The 27,390-nt window shown below is 30.6% G+C and overlaps 2 protein-coding genes across 4 annotated transcripts in view; one reads left to right on the top strand and one right to left on the bottom strand.

Annotated features, from left to right (window-relative positions):
* LOC132944468 (cyclin-dependent kinase 14) overlaps positions 1-3,645 on the top strand; it is a 51,855-nt gene extending 48,210 nt beyond the window's left edge. Inside the window, exons 7-11 of one of the 2 annotated variants that reach the window (XM_061013829.1) lie at positions 23-209; positions 316-530; positions 593-760; positions 1,517-1,607; positions 1,672-3,645. In XM_061013829.1, coding sequence (XP_060869812.1) covers positions 23-209; positions 316-530; positions 593-760; positions 1,517-1,607; positions 1,672-1,739 — 729 coding nt within the window. In that variant the 3' untranslated portion in view covers positions 1,740-3,645. The remainder of the gene's footprint in view (positions 1-22; positions 210-315; positions 531-592; positions 761-1,516; positions 1,608-1,671) is intronic. The other variant, XM_061013830.1, reaches the window with a different exon arrangement.
* A 13-nt stretch (positions 3,646-3,658) lies between these two features.
* The window catches only part of LOC132944469 (lachesin-like), a 130,565-nt gene continuing 106,833 nt past the window's right edge, over positions 3,659-27,390 (bottom strand). For both annotated transcript variants that reach the window (XM_061013831.1, XM_061013832.1), the window contains one exon: positions 3,659-4,011. In XM_061013831.1, the coding sequence (XP_060869814.1) occupies positions 3,944-4,011 (68 nt within the window). In that variant the 3' untranslated portion in view covers positions 3,659-3,943. The remainder of the gene's footprint in view (positions 4,012-27,390) is intronic.

Raw genomic sequence — 27,390 nt, 5'->3', positions numbered from 1 at the left:
AAATTTGTGTTTATTATTTTAGCATACCGATTTGTCACAATACATGGAAAGACATTCAGGAGGTCTTGACTATTCAAATGTACGACTATTCATGTTTCAATTATTCAGAGGCTTAGCATATATACATCAACGCCGTGTGCTCCACAGAGATGTCAAGCCTCAGAATTTGCTCATCAGCGAGATAGGAGAACTTAAATTAGCTGATTTTGGTATGAGTAGTAATAATTAATTACGTAATAATAATAATTATACTATACACTTCTGATTATGTAAAAAATGTGTATTATTAATGTTGTTGTTGTTGTTTTTGTTTAGGATTGGCTCGTGCTAAATCAGTACCAAGTCATACATACTCACATGAAGTAGTGACATTGTGGTATAGACCACCTGATGTCTTGCTTGGGTCTACTGACTATTCAACGTCCTTAGATATGTGGGGTGTTGGATGTATATTCATTGAGATGATTACTGGTGTGCCCACATTCCCTGGAGTACGAGATACATATGATCAATTGGATAAAATATTTAAGGTTAGTATACAATTATTGATGTATGCTTATTAACTTTTAACGGTTTTAACTATGTTTCATAGATTTTGGGCACGCCTACAGAAGAACATTGGGAAGGTTGCACACATCTAAAAGGTTACAAAGAAGGAAGAGGAAAAATATTTATGTATCCACATCAAAAGCTTGGTCATGTGTTTCCTAGGTTGTATGACATTGCCGAAGGCGAGAACTTGGCTACGTCATTACTTCAAGTACTAATTCATACTGAATATTAATCTTATATCTGTATTGTACATTTATGTATAGTTTATCAATAGACAATATATTTAATAAATTTATATTATATGTAAATATATAACTGCATTATATTTATATTATATAAGTAGCAAAAGAAATTTTGTTTTTTCATCATTATTTATTACAAGTAAATCAATTGAAAATGTCATATTACATAATATTATCTTCACACAAATTTTTAAATTAATTTACAATGAAAAATTATTTTAATTTGGTAACTTTTAATGAATAAGTACATACATACAATTAAAAATATCAAACATAATTTTTATATAAACATTTTTTTTTTTTCATAATATACTAATTGAATTAAAATATACATCCAAATACATACTCAAATAACTAATTTAATTTTCTTATAAAAAGTACTTATCCCAATATTAAAAATTTGATAAATGTTAATATTTATTTCAATTTTTGTGCATCAAATTTAATGTTTGTTTTAATGATTTTTATAAATAATTTTATAAACATCAAATATTTTTTTATTCTATGTAAATTTTAAGCATATTGTATATACACAATTGCTATTATTAAATTTTGATATAATTAATATTATAACTAATTATATTAATTAAAGATATTTAATATGCATTTAGTTTGAATTGTTACTAATAGTGTTGAAGTACACATATACCATAATTTTTTTTTTTTTTTTTATTTAATATATATTAAATTTAATGCTTATAAAAATATATTATTTTTTTCAGCTTAATCCAGATTTACGTATCAATGCTCCATCTGGTCTTAGGCATAAATATTTTCAATCACTTCCCAAAGCCATATATGATCTTCCAGATGGTAAGTAAAATATTGAGGAGATTTTAAATATTAATTTTGACTAATGGTATTTTGGTATTTTCAGAGGTGTCTATTTTCAGTGTGAAGGGCGTTCATCTGAGTCATGAATCAAGAACTACGTTCAAGTGTTAAGTGTTTTTTTTTAGTAATTATGAAGTTATTACTAATTATTAGCTCAATAAAATTAAAATAATAATATTATATATAAGTATAGTTGTTTACCAGAAACATTGAGTTGTGCGGCCCAATCGGGGCTCTACGCGTCTCGGCTATTGAGCCATTTTGCTGTGATGATGATTATTTTATATTTCCTATATTCATACTTATAAATGTTAGTATATCAGTGTTGTAAAGGGCTTCTAGAATGAAAATATTTAAATATTAAAAAAAAAAAAAAAACTAAAAAAAAAATACAATCGGTTATATTACAATTATAAACTTATTAAAAATATGAAAAAAAAAACAGAACAAAGATGAAATAATATAATATAAGATATATATTTTTAGGGTGGTAATAATTCTTCTGTGTTTACTACTTATGCAGTTTTCACTACTAAAATATTAGTATTTAAGGCAAATGAAATTGCTCAACAAAGTGGGGGTCAACTGTATAACAATCTAGTTACATATATTATGTATACTTACACATACATATATTTGTATCTATAATATTAAATATTAAATTTAAACTGAACAAAATAACTTAAATACTCTCCCCACATTCGCTTTGCCGTCCCTTGAACGTCCAGTAAATATGATATTATTGTGTTTGAAAAACATTCCTAAAGTTGCGCCAATTATAAAATTTTCCTATACGATTATATTTGTTTTTGGATAGTTTATTTTACATTTGTCGCTTGCCGTCCAATGGGTCCGTCAAAGCAAAATATTCCTCTAAACACACTTTATTTAGCCGATTACTATAAACAAAATTTCCAAGATGACTGATTATTGACATCAGATTTTATGTTATTGTTAAACTATTTAATAATAGGTACCAATCCGTGTACGTTCATTTATATTAATGGTTGTGTTTATAAGCACATTGTATTAACTTTATGCATTTTACATATATTTATACATATATACCTACTTACGTGTATATTATAATATGACTCTTTTCTTTTTTTTCTTTTTTTTTAATATTTATTTTGTATTCAAGTAAAATGTATACAAAGGTTGAGTTAAGAAATACTAGAATTAAATCAAAATGTTGATTTAATCAAAATATATTGATGTACAATTATATTTTATTGTAATTTTTTTTATAGTTTTAAAAATCATAACATTTTTATTTTTCTTATGGTGGTACACTCAACATTTTTAATTTTTTAATTTAAAATTCTGTAACTCAACCTTCTTAGGTACATAGTAATTCTTAGTTCATACAATAAATTATATAAATATATTTTTTTTCAATCTAATTTCATTGTCTCTCTTAATAGGTAGCAAATATATTAGCGGCTAAATATTATATTAACGAATTAATAGATTATAAATGATAACACCTTTATATAATAGATATTTCACTGTGTCCCAAATTTTGCACACGCTAGTGAGATAACCAATTTTTGTCACTAATGAAGTCAATTAACTTATTGTGAATGATAAAGTCGCGTATTTTAGTATTTTTTTTCTATAAAACATATTTTGTACGCAGTATTCTTTTGTGAAACATTTAAGGCAATATATTATGTGGATTTCAACTGTGATTGTAAATCATTGTGTTATATGTTAACAATTGTAACAGTTTAGTAAAATTTGTGTATTTTATTTCCAAAAAAAAAAAAAATAACAAAAAAAAAAATGTTTATAATGTCCTTCCCGTATCATTCTCCCGCCCATTGAACTACTGTTTTGTCTATATTTGAATGTATTGTCATAATAATAATATTATATTTATTATTATTAATGTAATATTGCGATTCTATGTGACAATTATTATTATTATTATTATTATTATATTATGATGATTTTTATTATTATTATTTATTTATTTTAGGACTGTTAAAAAAAAAACGGGTGTAAATAGAATTATTATCTTAACTTTGTCATTTATATAGTTTGTTTATATATTATATTTGTTTAAAGACTTTATATTGTAGAACGACTCATTAAGTGTAAAAAAAAAGAATTAAATTATAAATTATAAAAACAACAAATTTCTTAAAACAAATATCAAGTTTTCTTTTATTTACTACTTGCTAAACATTTGTATTTTATTAAACGCCTAACACACAAGTAAAACTAATTGTGCCACTTTATATGTACAAATGGTAATTCATCACACGTCATATGAGTTGGAGATCCATGTTGCCACTGACAGCTCGCCGGAATCATGTAAATGGCCAAGAAGTCAATATGTATGCGAACAGCAGTAAGAACAAATGTTTTTTGTTCAGTTCTGTAACAAATAATAATAAGAATAGCAATTTAAATCTTGGTTATTAGTTATTACATAGTCACGTCAATAGTTTTTTTGTGATTTTAAACACCGGAATCATAAGCGTAATCTGTGGGTGGGGGGCAAGAAGGGTCAACAGCCCCCTCAGATATTTAACTGTGTGGGCAAAAGCGTCATTTTACCTTATAGATTTATGGTTTTACCCTAGTTTGCCCCCCCCTCCCAAGAATTTACCCTAGACTAAGCCTATGACCGGAATGTTAGTTATTACTAATTAGATATTTTAGGTATAAGTATAACCAAAAATATTTAGTCATTATGGATCGATTCCTAAGAATGTGGTTTTGCTCGGAGTTTATAGCTTGGTATAGCTTTTTTTTTTAATGATAGTGCATCTCCTTATGGGCTCATTGAAACTTATCTAATAAAAAAAAAATACATTCATCGCTCCACTCAGAACTGGAATGACGCGTGAAGAGACATGGATACCAAATAATCGACTCCAGAGGCCAGACTATGCAAGGGACTTTATATATATATCATATATATATAAGGGTAGGTATTACCCTTATATTATATACTAGGGCACATTGATAGTGTCCGGCCATCACCAGAAGCTTATCTCAAAGTTATATAAAAGTTACTTGGCATTAGTTTGTCGTTACAATGTATAATACAATTGTCTGTATATTACCATTATAACATATAATGTACCTAGGTACTACCTAAGTCTTTTTGTGATTACAATAAAATAATAATGTTACAATATTGTGGCTCCACAAATAAAAAGCTAATAATACCTATACTTAATATTATTTACATTGCATTGCTGCGCATATTACGATTACTTTTCCTATATATTATATTATTATGGTATAGAGTTCGTTATAGTAGGTACACCAACAATTTAATTTCAAAGTATTTTAAGTAGGTAGCTATTAGGTAGGTACTCTACAAATTCATAAGAAAAATTATTTGAAATATAGTTTAAATTTGCGAATTGCGCCATTCTAACAGTCAATAATATGATATTATTAAAAAATAATTAGGTAAATGTATATTATTTTAATACCCGCTTACACTTTAAATCCTAATGTCAATATTTAGTAATAGATTTACAAAAATGTAATAGTTTCAATTATTGTATAAAATGCTAATTCAATGTAACATAATATGAAAGTAAAAGATAATAAATTGTAATATTTATAATATTGTTAGGTAAGGACCTATGATACTAAAGTAAAAATATATTTGTATATACAAATATTTACCTTGTATCCTATTTCTTACCGGTTTTATTTTTAACAATGATGTAGGTATTTAAAATTTAAAAAAATCATGTCTGCTCAATTATTTGTAATTCTAAAAGCATTCTTAGAAAATAGAAGATATACTGTTAAAAAAAGCAAATCTTCCTCTGCACCCCTACACATCGCTGCTGCGCCCCCTCAAGGTTGTGATCCAGCACCCATTCTTTACAACATCAGACATACCTCGAACTCCTGAAACATTATTAGCTACAGTTGTTATGACTGTAGTCATATTATCCACACACAAAGTTAATACTACAGCTTCACACAGAATTTGCAATATCACGTAAGCCTCATTTAATCTTTGTGCAAAAGCTGGTATTGATCAAAATAAATGAAAGCATTTCAACACAACAGTCACGTTACTCTGATCTTACGGTAGGTATTCAAATCTGGGGCTCGGCTAAACTAAGACGTTCGTCCAATGCTACTAAGAAAATCTCGGTGGGCCTAAAGTTTGGGCCGGTCATGTGAATGTGGGTGAAAATAAATTTATATTTAAAATACGATTAGCCACCTATAAGCGTTTAACAATTTTAGATGTAATTTACCAGTGAATACGTAAATGGGTCGCTTAGAAGTGCAAATCTCAATGGGCCGATACACACCAATCCGGCCCTATATTATCCTAGATGTGCCCAGATTAAAAGAAAACTGAAACCGTGAATTATTACTCTGGCAAAATAAACACAAAATTATATTCCCTCCTCTACATCTTGATTATATGCTCTAAACTAGTACTTAGGTATACGCGGAGTATAAGTACCATCAATGGGTGACTTCCCCTATCAAGCTAAAGCTATCCACATTTTTTGTGCATGTATTTTGATATAATAATAATAACTGATTGAACATGTGTGTGTAGATTGTTTTTCTTTTTTCCTATAAAAAAAAGTATAGGTAAATGTTTTATAATCCTCATAAATCATATAGATAGTTACCATTTTATTTTTGATAATATTGGATTGTTTTCATCATAATCTTTTTTTCCATATCGAATAATTTATTGTAAGGTACTTTCCTGCTGCTATAGAATCAATGTATCTATATAGGCTATAGATATACCTGTAGGTAATTGGTATATCTATCGGCTATCATAATAAACAATTATACCTTTATGGCTTTATGAGTGTTTCTAAAATTGACACTGCAGTTTACAGTAGACACACCTATAACTTTTTAAAACTTAATTTTGGTGGTAATGGTGTGGGGGGGAGGCTCTTGAAATATGGCTACTTTTTTTTAAAGTCAATAATGATCACCTATACCTAGTTAGGTTATAGTTACATTGTACAAGATAATTCATAAGTAATATCATAGCAATATCCTCAAATACCTAGGAAATACAAAAATAAAATAACAACTGAATTATTTATTGTTATAATAATTGTATAGGTATTTTTATTTTTGGTTTAAAACGGATTTATGAATAGTTGAGACCGTATGGATACCTAATAACATATATACCTAATATTATGTTACATTATATATTATTATCATCTGACTATAATTTTAATGATATATTTGTTCTTTTAAGCGATGTAATAAACATTTTACATTGTTGAAATTTGTTTTGATACCATTTTTGTTTCTTGCTTAAAAAATATTGACGATTGATTTCAAAGTTCATCTATCCTCATAAGTTGTTTTTATAACAATTTAAAAATTTTAAAAATACATATCAGGCAACATTTTTATGATCGCCATTTTAAGTTTAAACGTTAGCCCTGTATGAATTTATATAATATCATTGACGTCATAAATTTATAACTTTAATGGTGGTGGGTTTATATTATATCGAACCGACTAATTATCATTTGTAAATTTAGAGAATTCAATCAAAACCTGTTGTCGTTCACTACCTATTTGTCAGGCCGCCAGAACAAAAATAAAAAAAAAACGTAAATAAATTTATGCAAATACAATAATAATTAATGAAAGGTAATTAAACGGGTGAAATCAAATAAAGCGTTTTCCAATAAAACGATTTTTTTTAACCTTTTATATTTACTCATCGTTTGGTTTTCATTTAATTATTATAATCATATCATGGGCTTTTTATATCGCGCCCAATAAAATATATACATACAGCCATAAATAGGTACCTGCAGCAGCTACACATAATAAATTGGCTGGTGTTTTTATTTATTCCATGGTATATGGTAATTTTCAATAACGGAAACAATACCTATGTATATGTATATATATATATTTAAATACATGTCACGGGAGTGTATAAAAACAAAACGTATTGTGAATGTTATATGAATAATATGATATACCTACATGATATATTATATATTGTATGGGCATAATCATTATAAATAATATTATATGAATAAATTCTCGCAATGCCCAATTTCCAATACGCAAGTCTTATAACACTGCGCACAATATACGATATGGACTTGTGAGCATTATGCCTGCATGTGCACCATTAATCTAATGTAGGCAAATCATTATCATTATGTAGGTATTTCAAAAACTATTAACGTATACGAAAAAATGTTCTTGCACGATTTTGAGCTCTATAATAATATTATAACTTTTAAGTATACTATTTTGTAAGGAGTATATATCTATTTTCAATAAAATATAAACTGTGAAAGTAGATAGGTCATAACCCAATTACCTCGTAACTGAGGAAGTCACTATATGTGCCTATCATTAATATTTTTAAACGACTTGTGAGGAACCTTGTATTCAATTTCCAAGCTTTTTGGCTGACAGACGTTTTTTTTATCAATATTTACAAAAAATAAATCAAAAACTTCAAATTGGCTCAAAATGAGTAAAAATATTTTTCAAATTACCCGACCGCCCCGATGTATAGAAATATTACAAGCTATACAAACATTTGGTGAAAAATACCTAAGTACCTATCGCTATGGTTATTCGTTTTTTTTTTATCAACATTTATTTAAAAACAAAAAAAAACTAAAAAATAGTTATAAAGAGTCATATTTTGAAAATCATACCATGTATGTACAAAAAACGTTCATAATATAAACATTTGTTTAAAATGTCAAGTATCTATACACCCACAGTTATAAGTGTTTGAATTACGACAAAATAAGTATATTTATGTAGTCGGAAACTAATTTAGCATAAAAATTTCCGTTTCTCCCTATTTATATATTTTTTTCCCCCAATAACTATGAAAAGTAGGACTGGAATTTTTAATTTTTAACTACATTTTACTAACGGTAGTCCGGTCGAACATCTCGAACGTTCGTCGGCATTAATCAGCGCTAATCCCGTGGTCGTAGGTATCTAATACATTTTTTTTTATGCAAAATAGTCTGAAAGGGTTCGCGTTTACCTGCAATGAATCCTACAAACGTATAAGTTTTACCTACGGCTATACGTAATGAAAAAATAATCCGATCCACATAATTCAAAACTCGACTCAAATATTATTATTAAAATATACTTAAATGAAACGTACATTTTTTTTTATGCTTGCAGAGATTGAGAGAACAATCTGCAACCAGTGCTTGAATTGGGAAAAATTAAGTAGAGGAGCTCAATCCAACGATTTAAAAACTGCGTTCCAAGGGCGCAATTACTCAACACAGACCCGTGGGGGGCCTTGTCACACCCCCTCACGCTTCTGCCTTACATACATTTTGAATAATTCAAAATAGGTATAATATATTTTGACAGCAATATCTACATCTTACATTGTTACAGCAGAAAAAAATTTATAATAATCTACCTGTTTATTCAATATACTTAATAGATAACAAAATTAATAAATATTGTTTTTGGTTCAAAAGAAACCACGTATTTTGATAAGTATAGAAAAAATTTAAAATTTAAAAATTCAAAAACACCGATAAATGATAAAAAATAGTAAAAGTTGTTATATAATTTATAATTATAATATTGTATGTTATATAATTGACATCAATTGAAATCTACATTTTTTAAAAATTATTTCAAACATTAGTTTGTACCGTTCCCCCGTCCAAGTAAAAAAAATAGTAGAAGTACGGAAAAAAAAATAAAAATAGTAGGGGAGTAAAAAGTGTCGAGTCGTTGCGATTAATATTTTTAAAATTATAATGAAATAACTAAAACCATTACTTTTTATTTAAAAGTCAGTAGTAATAGTCAGTATTTGGACTTAAAACGCTTATAAAATAAAATTTTGAATATGTTTTCAAAATATATACCGTGTCTAGTAAACTCTAATATGAACATTTTGTGACAATTTCAAGCCTCTACAGTCATTTGTTGTAAAATGTTCTTTACAACGACATATAATTTATTTTATTTTTTAATAATAATTCTTTGATAAACGTCAACAATAATTAATAATTACCAATCAGTATAATATTATAATAGTGTCAATAACAGAACGAAAAAAAAGTGCAAATCGTGTTCATATGCCGCGAAGTTGGATGTCATTGTAGAGAATTAACAGTTTTATTTAATAATAAAAAAAAAATGTGTAGGTGCAAAAAATTAAGCGTGCGCAGTAACAGTGTAACTGTGCATAAACGTATAATATAATACAAGTAAAACTTGGTAATATATCATATAAATCATACATAGGTGGGCATCAACTTGTTAAAAACTTAAAGTTAGTTTTTAATTTTTTTTAACTTTTTAACTTAAGAAGTTAATTATTTTTATTTTTAACTTATTAACTTATTCAGTTAACATTTGTATTGTTGTAACTTAACATTTTACAATTTATTATAATACTTGTATCATTTTCGAGCAGTTGAGTTAATTTTCTTTACGTGTCGCGTGGAACCAACTAGACGACTAGACAATACTGATTTGTTGACTCTTTTTCGATTTTGGTAATTTATTTCATAATTATATATTACAATAATCTAATTGTTTTTTTTTTAACTGAGTTAGGTCAATTTTATTTTTTATTTTAACTTTCAACTTATCTAGTTAATTTTTTTTGTTAACTTTTAACTTGAATAACTTAACTTGCCAACAGTTGATTATTTTCATTAACTTTCCCACCTCTGATCATATACAGTTTTAGCACACTCGACCTTTTAGCTGGTTTAGGAGATCTTATATATGCAACTAGGAATAAAGTAATTTATACTTTTATTTCTATAGTATCGTAAATGGTGAAAAAAATAACATTATATCAATAATACTGTACACAACTACCAACTATGATTTAACATTTCCAGGTGTAGATATTTCAATTTCGACTTACATATCTATCTGATACCTGTATAGTAATGCCCTGACAGCCATCAGACACAGGCCACTCGGCGAGGAGGATCCAGTCGGCATACTCACTACAGTATAGGTAGGTTAGGTATAATATATTATTTAGTGACCTATTCTCTTCAAATATAGAATTGCACTTTTTAAATTATCATAATAACAATTAAGAGATGCGCGTGCTGAATTTATTTTTGTAAATTAAAAGGCGCACGCCGCCCGGGTGTAAAAATTAATTAAAAACGACGGTCGACAAAACGGTGACCTTTTTTCCATCAGTCCCGTGAGTAATGCGGCTTAGCGGGATTCAAAAATGTTTACTTGTCAACCGACTTTCTGCTCGCTGAGCTGCAGGTGTATTGTACCTACGGAATGAACATTCTTGCACCGAAATCGGGTGGCCGATAGTATAATCGCAATAGCTAGGTTCCTACGTATATATTATATTTTATAGGATGTCTCATGAAGCTATTGTTCGCCGTCGCATTTATCCTTTAATAATTAAAATGCGTTTATTTAAATTCTAATATTTAGAATTTTTAAGTAAATGTGTACAGAAATACCATATTTTCAAATACTTTTATATATTATATTTACCGTTTAAGGAGTGTCCTGTATTAGATGCCTAACACAAACTTTTTTTTGTTTAATGGGAACCACCTTTTTCACTTTAATACTGTATATCATATGAATGTTTTGAAAACGTCGATGAATCTAAATCGAAATCTAAACGATTAGTTTCCGAGTATTAAACATTTTGTACTAAGGATAATTGGATAATATTTTATTATAAAGTTTAATAGTTATATTTTACTAGTTTAGAGTTCTTATTATATTCAGATGGTTTTTACAAATAATACAATTTTAATAAATTAATAATAACAAGATATTAGACTCTGTAATATTATATAACAATTAAGTAGGTATTTGAAAATATGGTATTTAATAACGCAATCATGTAAATTCTGATTTTTGAAATGTTTAAGTATACATATACTAGAGGAGCGGTTCTTAACCTTTTGTAGATCACGATGAAAGATTTTTAGAAATCACGGACCATCCTTTCAATTTTTTTCGAATAGGTACCTTTTTTTCAAGACATTTCATGTTATCATAACCAAAATTATAATAATTATTTTATATTAAAAAATTACACAAGTAGACATAACAAAACATACACATTTATGATTATTTTTATTACACTTGATTTTTTATAAAAATGTAGTATACAAGTATAATTGAGTACGATCAACTGCACTAAGTGGCAGTAAATATACGACTGCCGCTTACAGCGCTGTACGCTTGTAAATTTCGTATGAACAAGGAAAATACTAATAAATAAAATGTATTTATTAGTTTTTAATATTAATAATAAAATTATTTGGTGTAGAATCTACACCTGGTATCCAACACTGTAAATACTTAACTGTATCGAATTTCATTATGATATTATCTCGTCATCGGTATGGCAAAGATAAAATATAGGTATATCTCTTATATAATGAGATATATTATTATTATGTGTACATGAAAAAATAGTAGTAATCCAACAGTATTGTAGTGACGCACTCGTGTCATTTATCGACGTCTGTCATGCGTCCAGGGTTCCGCGGACCCCCGACATGAGTGTCGCGGACCCTCGGGGGGGCTGCAGACCACAGGTGATAAGGACCGGTGTACCTACCAGAGGATAAAAGGGAATGAGCGTGCTCGGTGAATCAGCCGGTGTAACAATATACACACCAGAATCGCGTTTCACACTGTATACGCCGTACGAATGACTTACCCGGCACAGCTATAATAGGTACCTATGTCAACGTTATACTATTATATTAAAACACCGACCTCGAGGCGTATTAAAATCGTATTAACATAATAATAATAATAATAATAATAATAACAATATGTCACCTATTATATAATTTACTGCGTTGTACGTCACAATGACCCGCGGTAATTGCATAATGGTATACCATTAGATATTATATTATGGACCAATTATGTATCATAATATATACGGTCGACGGTGGAACCTGCACTGGAACCATACACACGGCGCACAGTATACGAATTATGAAATGTATACGCAGCAGCAGATAATGGAGCAGCGAACAGCGATACAAGGCGAGAGGTGTATACATTAATATGACTTGTATGCGAACATTTGTTTCTATATATATATATGTCATATTTTACACACGATAGTATGTGTTTATGGATATATATTATATAGGGCTAGGCAGGTGAGTATAATAATATATTGTACGCTGCGCTCCTAGCGTATGCGAAAACGTTCGGTCGAAAATTGCGTTATGTATATGCATATTATGATATAATATATAATTCATAATATACTAGACATAAGGGGTCGTATCAAAAACGAAGTCGACGGACAAAGGCGTCCATTACCGAATAGTTACGTCCCATATGTCATATGTATAACGGGGGACGTGGACCGTGGGCGATTTTGCAAGTCGCACGACGATCTGCATTGATGCAACGGCGAGGTTAGCTTATGGTCCAAAAAGAACGACTCGACTCGGAATATAATATTCGGTTTAATGTGTCCGGCTGACTCGTCCGATCCCATCGTATCAGCGCAGGGCAGGTAGTGCTGATAATAGTGCAGGATAGCATGTAGCGGACTACATTTTCAACCGATGTGATAGAAGCTATCGGATTCTGAAACGATTCCGAGCGGACAACTTACTACAACTGACATCGGTAGATTTTTCGTTCGGCGCTCGTCGATATAACAATGAGCTATTTACAGTTAAAATTGAAAAATTAACATAACCAATAATTATTGGCATCATTACGACTGTAGAAATGTACATAATTATATAGCGATGTGTTTTATTCGAAATTGACAATATTATTTTTATGTTTTATAAAACTACAGACATAATATTTATTTATATTTTATTGTCCAATAGACTGCAATTACTATAAAAACCTCGAAAAATTGGTGTAGGCAATCAACGATTAGTCAGTATTATTATGATATTGGGTATGTCATACACGTAGGTACGGCAGGTATACAAAGTCTCATTTATTTTCTTGTTACAATTTTTTTCCAAACGATCACGTGGAATCACTTAATCACACTTTTTAAATATTTTTACCATTTACGTTTGAGAATACGCAATGTGATGAGGACGACAACGACCCGATAATATAATAATTAGCATTTAGAAAACAAAAACAAGTTCTCGTTATTTGGCTATAAATAAATACTTGAGTATCTGACGTTTTAAATCCATATACTTTTTTCCGAATCAATTTAACGATAATGGCGATGAACTATAGCGGCTTTTACGAAGAAATTACAATGTGCTCGGCACTGCATGGGTGCATAATATATTATGTGATGGTATTGTATAATTTTTTTTTAAATCAAGAAACTAAACGATTGCATCATACAGGCACGTACAATACGCTAATATCGATTCGTCAAACTATATTTTTGTGGACCATAATTTAATTGGCTATGCTTAACGCTACGGTGACTCTGTGCGCTGTAGTGGTTTCGGATAGGTACCTACTCGTTAAATGTGTTAAATTTTAACGATTGATTGTATGCAACGACAATGATGCGTATAACTACGTAAAATACGTTTAGTCGTCGACCGTCGATATAATATCTGCTTTTAGACCTCTGCATAGTTTATACGTATTATATTGTATATCATGAATGGTTTCTAACCTTTTTTCACTTCTCGCCCCACCCTCTGGATAGATTTTATTCTATGCGCCCTATTCGGCAGAAAAGATCTTCTCGCCGAGAGCATGATAATTATTATTGAAGGCCGCAAAGGACTTTTTGCAAATTGTATGATTCAGTTTAACGTTTTCGAGGTTTAACTGGCTTTGAAATATTTTAATAATGTTTGATTTATATCACGAAAATAATAATTCATTACTCCGCCATTAAACTAGCTGTTATTGGATTTATTGTATATAGTTTACTATTTCCATAAAGTATCATTATAAGTAACCTTATAATATAGTTGTCGGACAAATAAATCGAACGGTTTTTTTTTCTTATTTGCCAAATACCATATTTATGTCAGGAAATCTATCAGTTATTCAAAAATAAAATTTCAAATACTCTACATTACAGTTAAAAGTTAAAACCGTTCCCATTCAAATGCAATCTAAAATAAATTCATAGTAAAAATAATATTTCACAAAAGTTTTAGAAATAGAATTTATAGCTTACCAAATTCACGATAAAAATAAATATAACACCTACACATTTTGTTTTCAACTAACTTTCTTAAGGCCGCAGAAAAAAATGACAAAGTCACCAAATAATATTGTATACGGGTATAAAAAACCTAACCTAACCTAAAAAATATGATCATATTTTTTTAATACTATATAATACCATCGTTTTAAGATGACGATTGGAATTAAACAATCTATGTACTTATACAATTAAAGCTATACATCAATCTTCATTATTAAGTAATTATTGTTTTACCTTTTATCCAGGGAAATAAACAGAATAATATATTAGTTGTAAAAATGCATTAATGTCATATTATCGCATGCACTTATAATACATAAACCCATCTACCGATTACATCGGAGTTCTGTGGCACATCAAAATGTTGACATATATTTGTATTTACGACGCATGACGTAGGTACTCGTTTACAAAGTCGTTTTTCAAACTGCACACGCGTTCCGTTTCTCTCTCTCTTCGTTTTATTTTTTTTTTAAAATTCAGGATTTATTGTTTTGAGTAACGATTGAGTTTACATACGCAAAAACAAAGGTACATGATATACCGCGCGCATAAAAATACAGTAAAATTATTATAATTTGCCAATCGATAGAATTCTCACTGCAGTATAGAATAGAATATATAAACAACAAAATCAAAAAGAGTTTTGCGCGTATTTTGTGCTGCAGTAAATTGGTTTTTTCCGTACACAATTGTACGTGGTGGTGAGGCGAGAGAGAGAGAGAAAAAAGAAATAATAATACGCTTGAATTAGCAATCATTCTGGGCAACTGAGTTTGTGTATACGTAAAATTATATTTGAAAAGAATATCGCCATTATAGTTTATTAAATAAGAAAAGGCGGCAAAACGTAACCATTTTTTTTTTTTTTTAATGCCTTATTTATATTTCAATCAACGCAGGCGTGAAAAATAAATAAATGTGTCTTTTTTTGGAAAAAAAATAATATAAAAAACAATCAAAAGTAATGTACATTATTATAATATGTAATACTATACCTAATAATATTATTATTTTAGACGGGAACGTACCTACGGTGAATTATATTAGAATTCCGGTATGGAAAAAATCACGGAACAATAAGAGTTGTACAAGACACGCGTTTTTGAATTTATTTAACTTTAAAAGTTGTACCCGCAGCCTACGTCCACTAGTAACGATGTATTTATTTTTTCCATTTTTTTTTTATATATTATTATTATTATTTTTTAATTGCTTTTCAATTCAACCTTCCGAGTTCGAACTTTTCAACATTTTGACGAAAACTTTCCAAACATAACTTGTGCACCTACTTCGTTAAAAACTAAAACATAAAAAGGGTATTCATTTTTACGCGTGGTTCATCGAACAAAATTAAATGGCCATGTTTATCTTGCAGAATAAATTATGACGCACCAACCGTGTTTTGTGTCTATAGGTTCATAAATTTAATTGAATGTATTGTTGGTGTAGAACATTATAAATTATAATCATAATGGGAGAGAATTCATTTTCTTGAAATACAAATTTTTTTTTCTTACTAAGTGATCCCTGCGACTTAAGTGTATTTAAGCATTTGGACGTATGATATTATGTATTGTTATAATAAATTATTATTTCTGAAACATATTTTATTATTCTTTTTGTTTTTATAGAACCATTTTTGTGCGTACAAATGACATAATATCTTGTATCGTGTTTACACGTGTTTTACAATGACTAAAAACGATCACATTTTTAATCTCAGTTATAATATTACATTGCAGCCATTCCCGTGACCCTGTAGACTACGAATTTTAAACAAAAATAATAACCATCAATGATCGTTGCAGGTATAATAGATATCGGACAATATAGTTATCCCGTGGCGTTCTTAGACCTATATTTGTGGGGGGAAAGATGAGAAATAATTCATAAAAAAATGTATTTTCATTTTTACCAAGTGCGGGCGCATGATATTATATGATTGTGCACGGAATTTACCATATAATCTCGTATACGATTCATATAACAATATCATTTAAATCAATAAAGTGTGTGTAGATATGATTTTTTTTTTTTTTAAATTCCTTCTTTCTTTAAACTAATGATTTCAGACGCGTCATCGAGGGTTAGCACCACTGATTTTGAAGAGCTGTTGCTGTTGCCGTTTTCTTTTAACCGACCGAAGAAGTCGGTAATCGGAATGGACGCCGATCGTTTGATGTAAAATTATTTTTTCATAGGCTTACATTATTAATATGTATTGGACGGAGTCAGTACCTGTACAGAGGTAGCTCGTACGGGAGCCTCGTTTCGTACATATTATACGAACTATGCGGGGCATATACCGTACAGGCGTATTATTATAAAACTGTACGTTGTTTTTTTGAACGGGGACCTCACAAAGAGTCTTTGTAAACTGCACCCACTGCAGGGTGGTAATTCGAGTTTCTCGGAACGGTCTATCACATTCAAAAATCGAATGTCAACGACGCCGTTACGCGTTATAATATTATAATATACAAGTTCCTGGCCTGCATTATATACATGCGTAATAACGTATTATATAATATACTTAGGGCGAAGCACTTAAATCACGGTCGGCTACCATATATATATATATTTTAAGTGTGGTGTTTCATACGCGCTTACACATGATAAAGGTTCGAAAGCGTATTACAAAATAATAATAATAATAATAATAATAATAATATAACACTATAATAATAATAACGCACGATACAACGGGAAATCGGTTTTAATCTCGCGATAACTGGCTGGCTCGATGATAAACATCGCCACCCTGCACCGTGCGTCATAATTTAAATACGCGATATTATGTTTTAATGTGGAGTTTAATTTTGGACGTGTGTGCATGTACACAATACGATATTAGAACGTCTAAGTACCCCATAATTTAGCACAGCCGGTCTCCACTCGAATTAGTCTCCCGAGTAAATCCTCGAGGTTAGAGGCTAAAACTTTTCACTCCTCTGCCCGTATGTTTAAATCAAATTGAAAATAATGGCTACTAAATTGAGTAATAAAACCTTTAGGTAGGTACCTTACACGCCCGAGCACATATAGCTGCTCCGAGTTGTAAAACTCTGTTTCCCGTTCCGTATATGAATTATTATACGTATGTACGACGAACACATATTGTTCACCGTAGGTGCCTATTATTAAAATCCGTATCCATAGAATTATTATGATATTATAATATGTTCGTACGCATATCTTTTGTGTTTTTTTTTTTTTTTACGAACATGATATTTCAATACGCCGTAGTATATATTATACCCACCCCGTCCTTACAGTATATTATTAACGGAATTCTGTCGTTATAAAAACATGATAATATATATTGTATTTAATAAGACCGTGCTGCTGCGCGTATTATCGTATTGTTACATAATAATTGGTTGTCATATATTTTTACGCGCTATATTATACGGATAGAAATTCGGATCACGATAGAACAATAATAACAATATCGGTTTACGTCGCGCGAATTTAAATTAATTTGTCTGCACAAAATAACACGACACGACAATAATATTACATACACGCGCGCGTATAAAAAAAACGCTGCCGCAGTCTCGAACCGAATTGGAAATAAGATGGCGTAACCGTGTTTACTCGCGGTAAGTATGAAAACAATGTTTGTATTATATTATTTTCAATAAGTGCGTTTCACATAAATCAGTATGTTTTTCACATTTATGTTCGTTCGATCGGTCTCGGAAACCCATTTCCAGAGGGTACATCAGGTGTTGTGCATTGCCATAAGTTTCCGAAATCGTGCGCACAGTTTCAAACGACAAAAACATTAGGAAAATGACGTCATTATAATGGAGCGCAAACTCGCGTTATATATAATATAATTCATATATATATATAATATATATGTTACATAATATATATATACACAAAATATATGCTGCAGGTATGTTGTATGATGTGTCATTACATAAACACACGCGCAGAGAGTTACAGTCGAGTTTTTCGAGCAGCGACAAAAAAAGCCGTGGATACTCGAAAGCGTAAAATAAAAACTGCTTAGTCGTTTAAGTTTTATTTATTTATTTTTTTTTATTCGTTTTTCCTTTTTTGCGATCCGATATTCCCCGGCAAAGGCCCCGCGTATAACTACTGTTCGCACACTCGGCAGCGGCGCTGTGCTCTTGATCCGGTACGATTCAAATGCATTATAGCCTATTATAAAATCAGTGGTAATACTGTGCTCTGCGGGCTCACATATGCACTCGATAATATTATAATATAGTAGCCATGGGCGCAACTAGACCTCTAGTAGACGTGGGGTGCTATAGTATTTTAAAAACGTAAAATGTTTGGCATTTCAAATTTCAATATAATAATGATAGTTGGAAGTTAAAAAACAAGGGGTGCTAAATTATAACTTGAGGGTGCTAAAGACCGTTTTGCACCCCCTATAGTTGCGCCATTGATAGTAGCCGACAAGACTATATTATGGAGTGTATTTCTTATGATTTTTTACAGGACCGAACATGGCGATCACGAAGAGAAAAAACTATAGTCTGCACGATATAACAACTATGAGAGTAGGGTAACACTGGTATAGAATATTATGTTTGTGCGACAAAACAGGACATAATAAGCACTTTGAGGTAAGCCGTTTATTTTAAAAACGAATTACAAGAATGTAAGTGTATAGTTGGCGTTTCAAATTGGTCATTCCGTAAGCTGTAAAAAATAATTTATATAACTTGGTAGGTATCTAATGTATTTAGCCGAAACACGCAAAAACAAGAGAGATCTACTCGCAGGAACTTATAGCCGTCGGGGTCGTAATAATAATTATTATTTCTCTCTTTTGACATTTTTTTTTCGTTTATTTGAAATCTCATCACATAATAAATTACAACATTACGTTCAATATTATTGACGACACGATGTGTTCAAATTTAATATTTAATCCGTTCGATCGCTTTTAAAAATTTACGAGCTACAGTGGCACATAATAATGATATCATATTTACGACTGCTGACGGTGTACATGACGCGCGTTCTGAACCTATTGTGAGTTTTATTTTTCTTTACCGTATCGGAACGATTATATTATTTTCAAATTGGTATGGAAATAGAATCAAAAACATATATTTTGACAGTCTACGTATAAATTACTATGTACATAATATTATGTGGGCAGCACCCATATTATATAATATAGGTGGGTATCGCATATTATAATAGCTCTCGGTATTTTAAACTCGATATCACGATAATGTAAAAGATATTAATCATAGCTTTTCGCGCCGTACGACTGTGCAAGTTTGAACTTTGAATGTTTGATACGAAATTCGTATAATTCGAATTTACTATACCACTTTCACGGAATACAGAACGTAATATAAATAATTGTCCTGCGTTCGCGAAGAAAGTTTTCCAGGGTTTAAGTGATTTAAAAAATAAAAATAGGAAACGTTTTCGCTATTGTTTACACGCGACATTTCCGCAGTTAAGTTGTAGTTATTATTGTTGATGCAGGTTAGGCATTAAATAGAAATGCGAAAAAATATGTGGAAGGCTCGTCGTGTCGCGATTTCGAACCTTTGAAATCTACCAGTTCGTAATTATATTATCGTTGGTGTTTTTTTTTGTTTTTTAAAAATACAAATTGTTTTTAATAACCATTTCACCAAAACTACACCGTTTGTAAAGTCAACATTTTTATTAAATCCTCAGAAAGTAAACGGTCTTCGGCGAAACGTTGAAAAAGCTACTTTTTTTTTACAAAATCATATAATGTATTATAATATAACATTATTATTGTGATGTGCAATATATATAGTGTTTGTGTGGGATGTGGAATTTTCGATCGATACGCGTAGAATGAAATTTTAAGTTTTACTTTGAGTACCTATTCCGTATATATGTTTGACATTGAGTTATGAACAAAAGTCAAAACTTGTAATTGCGAATCAAATCGACGCGTTGCAGCACGACGAGAGATTCGCAGTTCGCGCCCCATGCCCTCGCTGTATCCAAACACCAAACTATGTATAATGTTTTGTAAACACAATAATGGCATTACAAATTATTTTTTATCGCGATGCGATGTTTGTTTTTAGACTCGCGCGTGGCAATATAATATATCAAAATATAAAACAGAATGATATCGATATTACGATTTTACCATAATGTTTAGAAGGTATATAAAACGTGAAAATATATTATGATGGACGAGGATAGCTGCAGGCAGGTATCAAATATAAAATACGCGATTGCAGGCCGCAGGTGGGTGGTATATATTATTGTTTACTCGTGCGATTTTCGTATTGAAACAACAACTATGCTCGTGGATTTCGGTGCGTAAACGCCATAAACGAATACGAAAGGAGCACCGCAACTTTGGACGCTCCGTTAAGTCCTCCGGAAGATAATTTAGAGAAGTTTTGAAATCCCATCACGGTTGGTTTGCTGCAATACCGTATGATAATGTAAGTTGTGTAACAGCGACGAGACGGTAAACTACCTATAGCCATATAGGTATAAGTATATAACGACTAACAAGATATTAAATTATATCGACGGATCTGTTGTGGAATTGAGCACCAATTTATAACTCATTAAGACATCGTTGACGATAATATTCGAACCGACCGTGGAGAGAATAATATTCCGACGGCGTTAAATTATCCATTAGGTTCCCTACAGTGAATCCTAAAACAACATCATATTTATTTTATCAGTTGTAATAACACGATTAAAAATTACTACTAAAGCGGCTATATAATATATAAGCTTCAAAAACTACTGTACAGTTAGGTAAGCTGCGATATTATTGTTTCAATATTTGCCATTCAATGTGACGGATCGCAGTTCTAAAACAATAATAACATACTAAAAACACAATAAAAATAAATATTGATCTAAAATCAAAATTAACACTTCACTGCGCAAATAAACATTATAATAATTGTTCCACGACCTTTACTTATTATTTTGGATTTGTGTTTTTTTTTCCAATCATTGTTGGAAAATGCAAATTAATAACAATCAAAACTGTTTTTTTTAAATTTTATAGTTTCACTAATATAACTAAAAAAATATATGTATTGAGTGTTGTAACAAAGTTCAAATAACGAATGACTTTAATAGCGCATTGTTCTGAAATATATTTATTAACTAAATTCTCTCTCTCTATCTCTCTCTCTCTCTTACTCTCTCTCTCTCCTTTTACAGAATGTATATTAATTTTATTTTCTAATATATCATAATATATAAATTAAACCAAACTCCAAGTGGGCAAATTTACTACATAATATTATCTAAATTTTACGCGAGAGCATTAATTACTGTACTTAGGTACTTTATTAAAGTATTAAACAAAAAAAAAAATTCTACAGAATCGAGTCCCGATTACAGATTATTATTTTAAATCATTTCCGATTGCTGGGTACCTACTTATTGAGTTTGGTAAACGAATAAATTAAATCATGCTTATATACAGGGCCATATTGGTATGTATCGGCCCATCGAGATTTTCACTTCTAAGCGGCCCTTTTACATATTCAGTGGATCATAATTACGTCTATAATTATTACGAGCTTATAAGTGGCCAATCGTATTTTGAACATGAATTTATTTTCACTCACACTCACACAACTGGCCCAAACTTTAAGCAACCCACCGAGATTTTCTCAGTAGCTCGCCTAACCAATCCGGTCCTGCTTATATAGAATCAACAATTTCGGAATCGAGCACAGAATTTCAATGACGGGATAAGTATACTACTGATATATTCGTCTATAAACGACATATTATTCGTGGTGTTTTCAAACATTAAATTCTGTAACTTAAGTACTTCATAATCGTATTAAAATATTTTTATCATTGTTTAGCTGTTATTAATAATATTACTATAGTACGAGGTAGTCGTACCTGTATGTGTACACTATACATAACACAGCACATTTTAAGTACAGAAGAATCCGTTTTACCCCGTTTTGTTTTTGGTATTAATATTTAATGCGAATATTGATCTATTATCAAAAATAACTATATTTATGAGTAAGAATATTATTCAGGAATCAAGAATCCACGTAGGATTATTTTGATGTTTAAATGTTGAAGCACACTTTATGAATATTTTTAAATTTAATTTAACAGTTTAATAATTGAAATTTTTTAAATATTTCGTATATACGGTCGTTTGCTACGTTTACCAAGCTGCAATGATTAACGCGTTAGTGCCGATGACCGATGACTCTAATATTATAATATTAAAATATTATTATGTACAATATACGCTTCGTAGTAGCCGTTTTTTCAGTCATAATTGAATAGGTAATTCAAAATAAAAACTTCCCTCGGATTTTCACCGAATTACTTGTGGTTTTTTCTCCACTCGGCGGAATAGGTATTTTTATTATAGTTGCGACTTTTCAATTGTTTATGTGGATTACTCCGATAAAAAATCATTTCGCACGCCATCAAATCGCACCTATACTTCCGGGTTTTCCGGGTATTCGCGTGTCATCGTACCCGCGGAGAGTGTCACCCCCCCCCCCCCCCCCCCCTCCGGACTGAGGGATTAAGAGGTATCGTTCGACGTTTGTTTCACTAAACTCGGTCCGGCCGTTTCGCTCTATTGGGTTACGATGGCGCACACACATACACGGGCTGTTAAACATATGACCCACTCGGTTTCAAAAGGATAAAAATAGCGCACAGAACAGTTTGATATTTTAACATAATATTGTGAATTTGTATGCAGGTTCACATTCTACTGCCGTTATTATTATTATTATGGAAACGACTGAATTACGATGCTCAAAAACAAATACTCCGAGAAATTCTCAAAATTATTAACATCATTGTATAATAATATTGTAATCGAATATATTATTATTATACGCATTCGGGAAGGAATTGCCCGTAATAGGAAACCGTGGGAATCCCGACGGGCCCATCAACCCCAGATAGAAAATACAGCAAGCGATATCGTTATATACGTCTTGCTTTCGATTACTGTCATATTTCATATAAAATAATATTATGATAATACAATACTTTTTATCGTACGTTGTATTTTCAATCTAATAATATTGTGATGGCAATCAAAAATCTGAAATCGCAACGTTTCCGCGTAAATGTATCAACCGTTTCAAGTGCACGTTTAATACTTTAATGTATGACACTATAATATCAGTGTATAACGATAAATTTGGCCAGCAAACACCCAAACGGTTATGGTAAACGCGCGTATCTTCATCACAAACTTTCAATTAAAAACTAAAAATATTCCGGTAGACTATTTCCGGTGATGAAATTTGAGATCGCTATTCTGAACTTCGACGGACAGTTTTAATAATCCGTCTCTAACTTAGATATTTATACATTTACTTTGACAGTCTGTGAAACTTTGCATTAATCCACCCACCATAGCGCACAACCATTATGAAAGTCACGGTAAAACTATTTAGTCGTTTAACAACAGCAATGCTATATAGTGTATACAATATTATATTATATATAAAATATAATCAACAGAATTGTGTCATGACTATGTCTATATTTCACGTCTCGCTTCTGCGAGAAGTAATGATTTGCATTTTAATTTACACGAAAAATCGTGAAAACGACATGGGTGTAGGTATCTATACGAATATTTTATAATATGGTGGTACCGATCCATTGTAAACATATTATTATATCAATATTTCCCACACAAGTGGATCGATTGGATGAAAGTTGTACATCTACGGGTACCTTAAACTGTGTAAATTACCTTAAAAAAAGAAAAAACTGGTTTCATTGTAATTTTGTAAGTTTTAAAATTATATTGTTGTATTAAAATTTTGAATAAAATCGTTATTAATGTCCAATGATCAATAGCATATTATATAGCACTAATTAATATTATATGTTTCGTAGGAATTGATGATAAATAAATGAATACAACATTTTTTTGAAAACCATTTTAAGACATGCATTTTAGTTGCCAAAACTTGATTTACATAATACCTATACTAACACTTGTTTACTTAGATCATTTTAAAAAAAAAAAAAACGTTAATAAGCCTTGTACAAGCATTTTATAAGCACCACAATACTATTGCAGCTATACCTATACCTATGATTAATAACGAATAAAGTGTGTTTCTTTGTTCTTAGTATTATTGATTTCGCGTTTCACATTTTGCAAATGTCGATGGAGATAACAAAATATCACCGAACCACTTTCTAGTTTACTATACAACAGACCGCTGTGAGATGCATTATATTTACACTTCAATCGGATGCTAATTAATACGAATTGCTTAAAAAAAAACACTTTGACGTCCGCTATTCGATGATCAGAAAACGTACTTCGTGCTTTTAGAGTTGGTTGCAAATTGGAAGTGGTATATATTTTGTTTAATGGTTAGCGGTGTTAAAATTATATTTCAAGAGTTGATGCGCGCGAAGTATAGCGCTATAATTTGCGAGGATTTCTTTGCTGGTGGCTGCGTGTTCCATTGCTATAACTATATGGATTTGAAAAAAAAAGAATATTTTGCATTATGTTTAGAAGATGAAATTGAAAATAGGAGTCTATGAAAAATGGTTTGGAACCTAAAAAATAACTAGGTGTGATAAGAATGCGTAGTCGTAATGTTCAATTTGTTAATGTATACGCGCTTTTAATTGTATTAGAAAACTGCATAATTTATAGAGGTACATCTCGTTTGCGCACATTTACCTTTTTTACAGCTCGTTGGCGCAAAAAAGCACAATTCGATTGCGCACAAATATTTTGGCTACCTGTGACGATATCCCTAGTATCAGAACTCGTTTGCGCACACATTTTCCTTCTCACTTCAACAGGCTGAGGACTATTACGGGCATGATTAACGGGCATGATTATAAATGTGTGAGTGTGTGGATATTACATAAATCGTCATGATATCGTTACAGTATATAGTAAATATAAATATAGTCTAAAATTTTAATATCCTCTCATTATAACACGATATTCACTAAATTTATAACTATCGATATTAAAACATTGTTTTCCTTGCCAAATTTCAAAAATATTAGAAATGTCTACGTCCATATTAAAGAGTTTACATCGTCAAAACACTAGTACTTCACTGTACTAAACCATAACTACTGAAACTGTACTAAAAGTAGTTAGGTACGGAAAATCCAAAATGATGATAATATATAATATTGCAATCAAATATTTCATAATTTGTAGGTACTGCAGTCCGTGACGATATATACTTGTGTGTGAATGTCTCGTTGTGCGCAAGCGAGTCGTCGATTTTCAGGTTAAAAAATTGGAAAGGGCGCTGACGAGTTGTAGGAATTTATTGTATATTCGTTAGGTATACAAGTATAATTTTTTTAATTGTGTTTTTTCATACTTTTAAACTCGTTTGAGCGTGAATAAAACTTTTTAATTTTCTCAGGTCCATTTTATTAATTTTCTGAAACTTCCACGTTTTATTGGAAATTAATTGTTTTGGAATTCTCTAATTTTTCCATATTTTTTGGATCGCACTGGGAAAAAAGTCCAAAAATCCCGTTTTTCCCGATTTTAACTGAAAACCTTCCTGCGTTTTGATCTTTTATTATTCTGCCCACCCAACAAACATTTTGGTCCTTTACAAACAAAGGAAAACATAAAAAAAAAAAACAGACGCAAATACCTACCTGACAAAGTCTTTTGAAGACGGCGAGTGATTTCGTTGTTGGATAATGATACGTACGTGATGGTGAAAAAAAAAATCCTCGTTCGCGCGCAAAACAACGGTTTTTTTATTTTTAGTGGTCGACAATAATCTTTCTTTTTATGCAAGCCCCGTTATTGTTGTGCAAACCACTTAATAATTATTGCGTGCCACTCGACGCTCTAATGGCCAAAGAGTTTTTAATCGTTTTAACACAAATATATATATTATTTGAAGTCGTGTGTTTACGTCGGACGTTTCGTTATGGTGCTGCTGTTGTAGGTATATTATATTATTATTTTGGTACGTGACTGGCGGACGGTCACGTTGCAATAACAACTGCGAGTGGATCATTAATCCCGAAATATGATTCGCCGAGCACATGCTCGCCCTCGTGTCGTCCTTTAATTATGATCTTATTTAAATTATGATTTTTGGATACTTAGATTTTTTTTAACGCCACAACGTCCCCTGATGACACGCGAGTTAGTTTTCCAACGATAACCGTTTATTTTCACTGTGAATTAAACTGTTGTTAAATAAATGATTTTTTTTTTTTTTTGAACGAATCGATGTTTCAAAATCGTAATTTGGACGAGTGCATTCTGATTTCTGAGTTATTAAACTATATGAATTGAAATTACAAATGAATAGACTACAGAATTTTTTTTCACATAATAAATTATTTAGGACCTCAATACCACATAATATGTCTATTATGGATAAATGGCGTACCACTAACGACGTAGACCAAAACTATAATGATAAAACAATATCAGTGAAATATTATAATAATGTTTAATATACGTCTGTGCCTATCTATTGGATACAGGTTCTAACGGTTATGAATTTAACAAAAAATTAATATTTTTCTTTTCGTCGTTTGACGGCGGAATTATGTGAGCACATTAAAATTTACATTATTTCCCGTGCCGTTACGTAGACTTCT

Source organism: Metopolophium dirhodum, chromosome 5 (assembly GCF_019925205.1).
Source record: "Metopolophium dirhodum isolate CAU chromosome 5, ASM1992520v1, whole genome shotgun sequence".
NCBI lineage: Eukaryota > Metazoa > Arthropoda > Insecta > Hemiptera > Aphididae > Metopolophium > Metopolophium dirhodum.
This window is presented reverse-complemented; position numbering and strand designations above follow the sequence as displayed.